This window comes from Mus pahari, chromosome 10, assembly GCF_900095145.1.
Source record: "Mus pahari chromosome 10, PAHARI_EIJ_v1.1, whole genome shotgun sequence".
Classification (NCBI taxonomy): domain Eukaryota; kingdom Metazoa; phylum Chordata; class Mammalia; order Rodentia; family Muridae; genus Mus; species Mus pahari.
Window position 1 is genome coordinate 15,664,532 of NC_034599.1, and position 12,630 is coordinate 15,677,161.

Consider the following 12,630-nt stretch of genomic DNA (forward strand, 5'->3'; position numbering starts at 1 on the left):
TTGGCCATCATTGGGAAGAGAGGCCCCTTGGTCTTGCAAACTTTATATGACCCAGCACAGGGACATGCCAGGGCCAAGTAGTGGGAGTGGGTGGGTAGGGGAGCAGGTTCGGGGGTGCGGTAATAGGGAACTTTCGGGATAGCATTTGAAATGTAAATAAAGAAAATAATAATAAAAACAAAAAGAAAAGAAAAGTGGAAAGGTCTATGGATAAGACTTTCCTGAAACTTCCAAGCACATTTTCTCTTTCCCTTTTACTGTTAATCATAACAAATCCCCAAAGAATGGGATAATGTGAACCAATTGGCTAATTTGGAACTGTGTGAATTGAGCCTCCAAGGTCACACAATTGAAGTAATTAGCCAGTGCCTTCAAATTTGTACTTTGCTACCTTTAATGTCTCTTACAACCTTTGGGCACCTTCATTACCTTGAGCCTGCCTTTTCTTCAAGTTCTGAATATATAACCCATGGCTTTCGTAATTATCAGGCAGATAAGAAGCAGTTGGTAATGCCCCTGCAGAGACACAGCCTAGTCCAGTAAGTGCTAATGAGATGGTGGAAGGGTAGAGAGACTGTCAAGGTCACTGTTTCTTTGTCCTCAAGAAGTATGAGTGTTGGGATGTAGCAGAGGATAAAAGCATGCAAAGATTCTGCTCTAAGGGCTGAGCTGACTTTTGGAACTGGGATGAATTCTAGGAACTCTCAGAGTCTGCTTTCCTTCCACACTGCTTATCAGTCCTGTAGGCACCTCCCCCAGACCATTAAGCAAGGGATTTGTTTTAGCAGTGAGGATTGGTACAAAGTACTTTCAACTAGATTGCAAACCTTCTGGGAGAGTCCAAGTGCTGTATTTCTCATATGTGTATGTATCATAAAAAGGATGTGATATCATATTAAAAATAGCAAAGGCGATCTCAGGCACTGGATATTTTCATAGGATTGTATGAGGCTAATAAAACATTCTATAAAGTAAGTTCATTATTGTTTATTTATTTGAGCTGTGTTGCTCACCTTATGTGCCTTATGCCAAGGCACTTTAAGGTTAAATGCACATCCATCAAAATGGAAGTCCACCAGACTCAAGGTTAATGTATAAGAAGCTGTGAATTTGAGTAAACCCTTATTATCAAGAATTAATGAAATAGAAAATCAAATAATTAAAAGAAAACTCCATGAGTGAAACTGGAAAGTTTCTCTGTGATTATGAACTTTCTATGCTATTTTGAATCTCAGCAATGTGATCTTTAGTCTTACAGAAGTCTTATGAATGGCCAATTCTTACCGTATCTTAGATTAATAATGTATTTTGCAGTATCTTAATTTCCCTTAGTTATAATTATGTTTTCTCAGCATGGGAAGGATTTTTTTCTGTTTTTTCAATTATCTTTTTGTTTGTCTTATTTTGTGATCAAAGAATGACTTATATCTCACTTTTGGTCTTGCACACCCTTCCTAATGTGAGTGTAGAAAGAGATGGTTAACACATGTCAGTGGAAAGTTAGTTTGTATCTATGCCTTTAGACTAGTGTTGCTTACATCCTTGGTCAGATAAGCTTCTTTTTTTAGACTCTCACTGGTTACTCAACAAGTAACTGTTGAGTGTCCAGCTCTAAGTGGGACATCTATGCCACATTCCCCATGATCTAGGGAAGCATCAAATAAAATCAGGTGGAAAGAGTAAAAAAAGTGGAGGATGGGGAGAAATACTGTTAATGTTACCTTCTGGATATGGCATGTCTATTACATGCATGCTCATATAGCAACTGTAACCACCTATACATGACCTACACAAAAGTATGAAAGAAGAGAACAAGATAGCATCAGAAGGATATCACCATAACTGAGAAAGGGATTGATGAGGGTAATGGAAGAATATAATCATAATGTATTGTATATATGTATGGAATTGTCAAAAATTAAGTTAAAAAATAGTGAGATTGCAATCAGAAATATTGCCAAAAATGTAGTCATTTGATCATTTCACAGGACAGTTGCTTTAATCCAAAATACAGAGTATTAAGAGACAGTAAACTTTTGTCATTTTTATTAACACTATTTTCATTTTCAAAAGCTGTTCAAACAATATAGAACTTCAAAACCGAACACTAGTCTCAGAATTCCATCTCATGAGAGTCTCTGATGATCCAGGACTGCAGCTCATCCTCTTCGGGTTATTTCTGTCTATGTACCTGGTTACAGTGCTTGGTAACCTGATCATCATCCTGGCTGTCAACTCTGACTCCAACCTCCATACTCCCATGTACTTCTTCCTCTGCAATCTGTCCTTGGCTGACATCTGTTTTATCTCTACCACAGTCCCAAAGATGATTGTGAACATCCAAACTCACAGCAAGGAGATAATCTATGTGGGATGCCTTACACAGATGTCATTTTTGATCCTTTTTGGATGTATGGATGGCTTGCTTCTGACTGTGATGGCCTATGATAGATTTGTAGCTGTCTGTCACCCACTGCATTACTCACTCATCATGAATCCTCGCCTCTGTGGCTCTTTAGTTTGTCTGTCTCTTTTGGTTAGTCTTGTGGATTCTCAGGCACACAATCTCATTGCCTTACAAATCACCTACTTCAAGGATGTAGAAATTTCCAATTTCTTCTGTGACCCTGCACAACTCCTTAATCTTGCCTGTTTTAACACATTCATTAATAACATAGTCATCTATTTTGTTGGTGCTATATCTGGTTTACTTCCTATATCTGGAATTTTCTTCTCTTATTATAAAATTGTTTTCTCCATTCTGAAAATACCATCATCAGGTGGGAGGTATAAAGCCTTCTCTACCTGTGGGTCTCACCTGTCAGTTGTTTGTTTATTTTATGGAACAGCCATTGGAGTATATCTTGGTTCAGCTGTATCACATTCTCCCAGAAGTACTGCAGTGGCCTCACTGATGTACACTGTGGTCACTCCTATGCTAAATCCTTTCATCTATAGCCTGAGGAACAAGGACATTAAAAGAGCAGTGAAGAGACTCCACAGAAGAACATTGTAATAGTAGGGCATGTGGCATCCATTTAGAGTGCGGGTTGGTAATTACAGCAGAGGAAAGCATCTAGACCCATGCATCCTAATTCTTCAGTTACACTAGTTTTGGGGGTTGATGACCTTAATCCCTCTCCCATTCTATAATAGAATAGTAGTTAGTATAGTTCAGGAAAGGAAAGCAGGGAGTTTAAAAATATGTATACAAAAATTTTAATTATTATTTTTATTTTATGCATATTGGTGTTTTGACTGCATGTGTCTATGTGAGGGCGTCAGAAGCCCTGGAATTGAAGGTACAGACACTGAGCTTCATGTGGTGGGCCCTGGGAATTGAATCTGGGTCTGTTGCAATAGGAACCAGTGTTCTTAACCAGCTCTGAGGCTATGGAGTACTCACAAAAAGGGACCTATCATAACTGACCTCCAAAAGACCCAACAAGCAGCTGAAATAATCAGATGCATATGTTTGCACCCAACCACTGGACAGAAGAAGCTGACCCCTGTTGTTGAATTAGGGAAGACCGAAAGAAGCTGAGGAGAATGATCCTGTAGGAGGACCAGCAGTCTCAATTAATCTGGACCCCTGAGATCTATCAAACACTTGACCACCAAACAGACAGCATACACCAGCTGATATGAGGCCCCCAACACACATACAGTAGAGGACTTCCGGGTCTGTGTTCATTCAGAGATGATACACCTAACCCTCAAGAGTCTGGAGGCCCCAGGGAGTTTAGAGGTCAGGTGGGGTGGGGGATGGGGACATCTACTGGAGACAAGGGGTTGGGGAGGAGGTATGAGATGTGGAACAGTCAGAGGGTGGATGGGGGAATAAAATATGGAGTGTTAAAAAATATTAATTTAAAAAGATGTATACAAATTTTTAATTAGTGAAGACAAAAATGTACTGGATGATGGTGATGGTGGCATAACAATATAAATGTAACTATTACCAATGAAGTAGACATGTATCAATACTTAACATGCTTAATTTTCTGTCTTATTAATGTTTTGCCATTACAAACTGTGATGTGACTCTTGATTGTCAACTTGACTATATCTGGAATGAACTACAGTCAAGATATGGAGGGCACACCTTTGATCTATATCTTGAGGCAGGAAGACTAGTCTTTACACTAGAAGACACAATCTTTTGACCTGGATCTTGAAGTGGGATAATATATGCCTTTAATCCAGATTTTGAGGAACATCTTTAATCTGGGCCATACTTTCTGCTGGAAGCCTAATACAGATAATGGAAGAAGGAAGGATTAATTTGTTCTTCACCTGCTTGCACTCATTTTACCAGCACACTCATTGGATTCAATTTCTATTGAAGACCAGCTGAGACACCCCTCATGGGGACTATTCTTGTAGTTTCTGTTCACAGCTGGCCAATGTTGGATTAGTTGGACTGCAGCCTGTAAGTCACTCCATATATATATATATATATATATATATAAAACCAAGTACATATATATCTCTATCTATCTACAATCGATGTGTTCTTTTGCTGGTTCTATGTCTGGTTTACTCCCTATATATGGAATTTTCTTCTCTTACTATAAAATTGTTTTCTCCATTCTGAGAATTCCATAATCAAGTGGGAGATATAAAGCCTTCTCCACCTGTAAGTCTCACCTGTCAGCTGTTCATTCCTTTTGTGGAACAGTCATTGGAGTACATCTTTGTTAAGCTATCTCTCTCTCTCTCTCTCTCTCTCTCTCTCTCTCTCTCTCTCTCTCTCACACACACACACACACACACACACACACACAGGCTACCCAATATCTATATTTCTATATCTCTAATCTCTATATCATTTATCTATCTATCTATCTATCTACCTACCTACCTACCTACCTCTCTATCTGTATCTATAAACTGGGTAATTACAAGATTAATTTTTCAAGGTCACATAGTTGTCAATGATCAGCCTTTCTCTCCAACTCTTCAGTTTATCAGTTCTAACCCATAAGGCACCATATTTCTCCTCCCCCATGGTTGTCTGAGTTGTAGCACTTCTATGACACTGTATCACTACTACTCCTGAAGATGGAGTCTGAGCTCCAGATAAGCAAATCGAACCTGCCATCCTTGGTTATGATTCAGCACAGAAACAGTTCTATTTATGAGTGTTGAGGGAAATGGTACATTGAGAAGAGACTTCCAGGAAAACATGCTTATCAACAGAACTGATATGATCATTTGTGTAGCTAGATGGAAAGATATTGATTTGCAAAATTTCAACTTAGGAAGAGCATAATTATATTCTTTGTTAAGGAGGGAATCCTGAAAACTTCATTCAATTCTCTCTCTAGTCATTCTGTGTCTAGTTCCACTTATCACAGAAGCTCTCCATATGATAGCAGAAAAATATATGACCCTATAAAGTACGTGCTAGAAACTTCAAAGGACTATGAAGGTGATGATAAATATATAAAGAGGGTGCTTGTCACTGCAGCATCATGAAGGATGTATTGTTTTCATTTTAACTCTGGAGACTATAAACCTAGGCAAGCACACTCTGCCCTGGAGCTAAATCCCAAACCCAAAGCATTCTCGATAAAAGGCGCCTCAAACCTGACCAGTGTGTTCTACCTGTTGCTCATAATTTTGCATGTACAGTCTTCTCAATGTTATAATACCACGAGTTTTGTTATTTTACAGAAAACAAAGAGACACTGCAGTTTAATGTAACCTACTCTAGGTGTTTAGGTGGGAATGAATGAAGCCATGTTATAATACAGCCAGATGTTAAACTCTGTATTATAGTTTTAACCCCAACATTTGGAGGCAGAAGCAGGCTAATCTGTGTACTCAGCCAGTCACAGCTATATAATAAGACTCTGTTTCAAAAAGCAACCAAATCAAACTAAAACCAAAAGTAAAATAACAACAGCAGTAACAACAAACACAGAGATGTCAGAATGCAGGATACCTCTCAAAGATGATTCTGGCACATTGCTTGCTTGTTTATTTGTTGTGTGTATGTGAATAACACACATGCCACAGCATGTATGCCAAGGGCAACTTGAAGGAGATGGTATTCTTCTTTAGTCATGTGGGTTCAATGAATTAAACTCAGGTTGTCACACGTGGTAGCAATCTTTATCAGCTGAGTCATCTTGGTTACTGCCCCCACCAGATTATCTTTTTTGAAAAACCAGCAAGCCACTTCACTTACCTGTCACTTTAGGAAGAATTCACTTATTCACTGAGCTCTTATCAAGTGGGAGTCTGTTCCATCATTCAGACAGCAATGGGTAGCACATACAGGATAGATGGCTGTAGACCATAGGCTTAGTTCACAGACAGACATATGCATGATAACACGTCACAGGTATCTTCTTGATCTCACTCTGGGGTATGCTTGCAGCTGTTCACAACTTTCCTGCTCTTTTAGTATTTCAATTAGTCTGAACAGGATGCCTGAAATAAGGATTTAGTTTTATTCCTTTTAAGACACTAGGAAGAGTTTAAAGATGTTCTTCCTCTCTTTAAGTATTCAAGATCTTGGGGTTTCTTAAAAAGTTGGCAGTTAGGGTTTGGGTGTATGGTTTAGTGAAATAGTGCTTAGTTAGCATATATCAGTCCCTAGGTTTGATCCATAGCACAGGAAAAACGTGTTTAATATTGTATATGTGTGTGTATTGTATATGAGTGTATACATATTCACATGTGCTGACATGTATATGCTTTACATGTCTGTATATGCTTATGGAGACCTCATGTTAAATTAGTTCTGCACTGCTTTATTTTCTGATGCAGAGTTGCTTACCCATCAGCTAATCTATGTAGCTATCTCTCTCTCTATCTCAAGATCATTGAATGATGGGGTTATAGGTGACCTCAACACCTGCTCAGCTTTTTCTATATATTTTGGATGTCTGAACACCAGCCTTCATAATTGCCTCATAAACGTTTTATTCACTGGACCATATATATAACCTAGAAAAATATTTTGGCAGCCAGAAATTATAGAAAAATTTAATTGGATGAAATGGTGATAATTTTGTATTCTGTCTATTCCCCTCATTTTACCTGTGATGTACAGCAGTTTGTTATGATGAATGAAAGTTGGTACTGTTATCTAAGCTGATTTCCGTCTGATACAAGTACATTGAGCAAGGGTTAAAAGATGAATGGTCTGTTTGTGATTAGTTAATGATTAATGTATAAAGTAGAAAGAAAATAAAATTTTGATATCAAATTGGAAAGAAAGAAATAATGTATCATTATTTGAAGATGATGTAATGTTACATATATATCCACAGATCCTAAAAATTCCACAGGGAATTCAAACAGCTGATTAACATTTTCAGAAGAGTATCTGGCTACAAAACTAACGCACAAAAATCAGTAACCCTCCTATAAGACAACAGACTGTGAAAGAAGTCAGATAAATAAAACATTTCACGAAGGCCTCAAACAATACAAAACATCTCCAGATTATATCTATCCAAATAAACTAAAGACTTGTATGATTAAAACTTCAAGTCTTAGAAGAAAAAAATTGAAAAGGATATCAGAAGATGAGATTTCCTGTGCTCATGGATAGATAGGATTAACATAGTAAAAATGCCATTCTATGGAAAGAAATCTACAGATTTATTTAGTCCCCTTCAATATTCCAACAATTTATTAAAGATCTTGAAATAATATTTCCAAACATTATATGAAAACAAACAAAATAAACAGTTTACTATAAATGATTCTGAACAATGAAAAACTGCTTAAGATTCCACTATTCTCTATTTCAAGTTGTACTGCAGAGCTACCTATAGTTATAAAAACCTCATGGTATTGGCCTAAAGACAAACACATTGATCAATGAAATATAATTCAAGTCTCAGACATAAATCCATACACCTATGTACATCTGAATTTTTAAATAAATAATCCAGAAATATACCTTGGAAAAAAGAAAGCATCTTCCACAAATGGTGCTGATCGATCTGGATGTTTGCGTGTTGAAAAATGCAAATAGGTAAAATAAATTATTACCCTGCACATAACTCAAGTCAAAGTGGATCAAAGACCTCAACATAAAACAAGATACACCGAATATGATAGAAGAGAAAGTGGGGAGTAGCCTTGAATACGCGTGCACAGGAGACAACTTTCTGAACAGAATACAGATACCAAAGACACTAAGAACAACAATTAATAAATGAGACCCCATGAAACCAAAAAGCTTCTGTAAGACAAAGATCACCTTTGATCAGAAAAAAACAGCAGCTTATAGAATGGGAAAAGATGCTTACCAACTCCACACTTAATAGAGGACTAATATCAACAATATACAAAGAACTCAAGAAACTACCTTAAAAATCAAGTAATCCAATTAAAAGTGGTATACATATCTAAACTGAGAATTTTCTATAGAGGAAACTAAAATGGTTGAGAAACATTTTTTAAAATATTCAACATCTTTTGCCATTAAGGAAATTCAAATCCAAATGACTTTGAGATTCCATTTTATACCTGTCAGAATGGCTACGATCAACAACATAAGTGACAGCTCATGCTGTTGGGGATATACTGCAAGAGAAACACTCCTCCATTGCTAGCTGGAATGAAAATTGTACAGCCACCATGGAAATCAATACAGCTCTTCTCAGAACTTTAGGAATCAACTTGTCTCAATCCCACATATACCACTCTTGAGCATATAGTCAAATGATGCCATCTCTAAGTAATATTATAATAATATCAACTGCCTTTATCTTGGTGGTGATGATTTATTGTAATTAACTAATGCTAAATGAAAAATTAACTTCGTTCATGAGGAAAAGCATCAGATACAAACACAAAGTTCTTGGAGTCAAATTTCACTTAAAAAGATAGAATGCAAGAATTCTGTATTACACATTTTAAAAAAAGATTGTAAGAAAACGATGGGATGGCAGAGACTATCAAACCAAAGCCATTTAAATGCAGCAGCATCAACACATATATGAACCCATAGAGACTGTGGCAGCATGCCCATGGCCGGCAGGAGTCTGCATGGTTTGCACATGAAGGGGTTTCAATTCTGAGAGAAGCAGACACATGCTTCCATTCCTAATCCAGAAGCAATGTTCAACTGACAGTATCTCACAAGTGAAAATTCAGTTCTCTCCAGCAGAGTCTCATTGAGGACTCAAACCACTCTTAAGGCCAGGACCTATGCCCAGGAGTAGATGTCTAACACACAAACAAACAAACTCAATGATATCTTTGGAGGTTCTTTGTCCCATAAGGCTTTGACAGTACTTTTTCACACATGTTCTTTTTTTCATATATGTTATTGTTCTGGGCTTTATGTTTCTTAAGGAGAATTCCTATGCATACAGACATGTGTGTCTCTGTGTCTTCATACATATCTCATGTTATTCCTTTGGCATTTTTTCTTCTGTTTGTTTTGTCCTATTCCAATTTGCTTTATTTTATTATTATTCTTTACATGCATATTTTTTTTCTAATAAAAGAAAGTTTGTGGATTCTAATAGTAGGGAAGGTGAAGGGACTCTCAAAGGAGTACATGAGGGGAAACCATAATCTGAATATATTATATGAAAAAGCATCTATTAAAACTTAAACTTCTTGGGTTGGAGAGGTGGTTCAGCAGTTAAGAGCACTGACTGCTCTTCCAGAGGCCCTGAATTCAAGTCCCAGCAACCACATGGTGGCTCACAACCATCTGTAATGGGGTCCAATACCCTCTTGTGGTGTGTCTGAAGAGAGTGACAGGGTATCCACATAAAATAATAAATAAGTAAATGAATAAACAAATAAATAAATATTTAGCTCCCTCACTCCCTCCAAACAAACAAACAAACTCTAAAACTTCTTGCATGTGATTATTGTTAGTAAATATGATAAAATGGAAGTGATTTTTAAAATTAATTAATTTATAGCCCAAATATTGATCTCCCTCCTGGTCCCTCCCTTACAGAATTCCTCCCTCCACTCCCTCTCCTCCTCTGAGAGGGTGGACCCCCCCCTTGAGTATCCCCCCCACCCTGGCACAACAAGTTTCTGCCATATTATGTGCATCCTTTCCTGCTGAGGCCAGGCAGGGCAGCCATGAAGATTGAGCTGCCTGTCTGCTACATATGAGCTGAGGGCAGGGATGGGGGTCTTGTTGCAATCTGTGTATGCTCTTTGGTTGGTGGTTCAGATTGCATGAATCTCAAAAGAGACGACGACTTTTGGACATTTAAACAAGTTTGAGGCTATTATAGACTATGGGGACTTTTGAAGTTGGACTGAGTGCATTTTTTTCACTACATTATGACTACAAGTCTATGGGAGCCAGTATACTGTGGTGTGGATAAGAACCCCATAAATTCACGTTTGAATGCTTGGTAATTTTTACGGCTATGAGAGTTTCTGCTTACAACTCTGGTCTATCAGAACTTTGAATGAACCTTTTCAAGTCCTTCTGTTGTTCAAATTTCTATTGAATGCTCAGTTCTTCTAATTGGCCTGCCTTTGCATGTGATTTGGTTCTCTTCTCTTAATCTTTAAATCCTGTGGGGTTTTTTTTTAGTATATTAACTCAAATATCAAATAAGGACTTTCTTTTCTGGTGTTCCGAATGGCTCTTGTGTTTGGATGGACATATATTTCTTTATATCCGGAAATTTCTCTTCTATGATTTTACTGAAAATATTTTCTATGCCTTCTACATGGAATTCCTTTTGTGTCCATTATTCATGGAGTTCATATTTTAATGGTGTTTCAAATCTCTCTCATGTATTTTTCATATATTTCTTTAGTTTATCATTGAGACTGACTGAAAAATCTAGTTCTTTTACTTTGTCTTCAAACTCTGATATTCTTTCACAAGAACTATTCGTTTTTAATTATTTTATTTATTTGCATTCCAGACATTGTCTCCCCCCCAACTTTCCCTCCCACAGTTTTTCATCCCACTGCCCCTCCCTTTTGCCTCTAAGAGGGTGATTCCCCCCACTTTCCCCTGCCCCAAACATTCAACTGCCCTGGGGCCTCAAGTCTCTACAGGATTAAGCATATCCTCTCCAAATGAGGCCAGATATGACAGTCCTCTGCTCCATATGTGCTAGAAGCCTCTGATCAGTCCATGTATGCCCTCTGGTTGGTGGCTGAGTCTCTGAGAGCTTCCAGGGGTTGATCTTCCTATGGAGTTGCCATCTTCTTCAGTTCCTTCACTCCTTCCACTAACTCTTCTATAGGAGTCACCAAATTCATTTTTGGCTTCTTTTTTAATTAGATATTTTCTATACTTTTATTTCAAATTTTATTCACTTTCCTCATTTCTCCTCAGAAAATGGCCCTATCCATACCCCCTCCCCCTGCACATTAACCCACCCACTCCTGCTTCTGTATCATGCCATTCTCCTACACTGGGGCATTGAGCCTTCACAAGACGAAGGGACTCTCCTCTCATTGATTCCCACAAGGTCATTCTCTGTAGCACATGTGGCTGAGGCCTTGAGTCCCTCCTGTGTACTCTTTGGTTTGGGGGTTAGTCCCTGGGAGCTCTGGGGGTTCTTGGTTCCTCCTATGTTGTTCCATACTGCTGTTCCTCCTATGGGGTTGCAAAACGCTTCAGATCCTTGGGTCCTTTCTCTAGCTCCTCCACTGGGGACCCTGTGCTCAGTCCAATGGAGGGTTGTGAGCCTCCACTTCTGTATTTGTCAGGTACTGACAGAGCCTCTCAGGAGACAGCTATATCAGGATCCTGTGAGCAAGCACTTGTTGTCATCCATAGTAGTGTCTAGGTTAGTAACTGTATATGGGATAGATCCCCAGGTGGGACAGTCACTGGATGACCTTTCCTTCAGTTTCTCCTCCAAACTTTGTCTCTGTATCACCTCCCATGGGTATTTTGATCCCCTTTCTAAGGAGGACCTAAGAATCCACACTGTGGTCCTCCTTACTCAGCTTTATGAGATCTGTGAATTGTATCTTGGGTATTCCAAACTTCTAGGCTAATATCTACTTGACAGTGAGTGCATACCATGTGTGTTCTTTTGTGATTGGGTTACCTCACTAAGGATGATATTTTCTAGTTCCATCCATTTGCCTAAGAACTTCATGAATCCATCGTTTTTAATTGCTGAGTATACTCCAGGGTCCCTTCCACAAAATCTTGCTGGCATGTGCAATAGCGTCTGGGTTTGGTGGCTGATGATGGGATGGATCCCCAGGTGGGGTAGTCTCTGAATAGTCCATCCTTTTGTCTTAGCTCCAAACTTTCTCTCTGTAACTCCTTTCATGAGTATTTTGTTCCCTATTCTAGGGAAGAATGAAGTATTCACACGATGGTCTAATTTCTTCTTGGTTTTCTTGTGTTTTGGAAACTGTATCTTGGGTATTCTAGGTTTCTTGACTAATATCCACTTAACAGTGAGTGCATATCTAGTGACTTCTTTTGTGATTGGGTTACCTCACTAATGATGATATGCTCCAGATATATCCATTTGCCCAAGAATTTCATAAATTCATTGTTTTTAATAGCTGAGTAGTACTCCATTGTGTAAATGTACCACAGTTTCTGTATCCATTCCTTTACTGAGGGACATCTGGATTCTTTCTAGCTTCTGGCTATTATAAATAAGGCTGCTATGAACATAGTGGAGCATGTGT

The 12,630-nt window shown here is 38.2% G+C and overlaps 1 protein-coding gene across 1 annotated transcript; it reads left to right on the top strand.

Moving 5' to 3' along the window:
- Positions 1-1,978: 1,978 nt before the first annotated feature.
- Positions 1,979-3,030, top strand: LOC110328089 (olfactory receptor 18-like). Its single transcript, XM_021207450.1, has one exon. The coding sequence runs from the start codon at positions 2,129-2,131 to the stop codon at positions 3,014-3,016; it is 888 nt and encodes a 295-aa protein (XP_021063109.1). The 5' UTR covers positions 1,979-2,128; the 3' UTR covers positions 3,017-3,030.
- Positions 3,031-12,630: the final 9,600 nt, after the last annotated feature.

Coding starts and splice junctions, on each gene's coding strand:
- LOC110328089 (XM_021207450.1), top strand. CDS start 2,129: ATGAGAGTCTCTGATGATCCAGGACTGCAGCTCATCCTCTTCGGGTTA.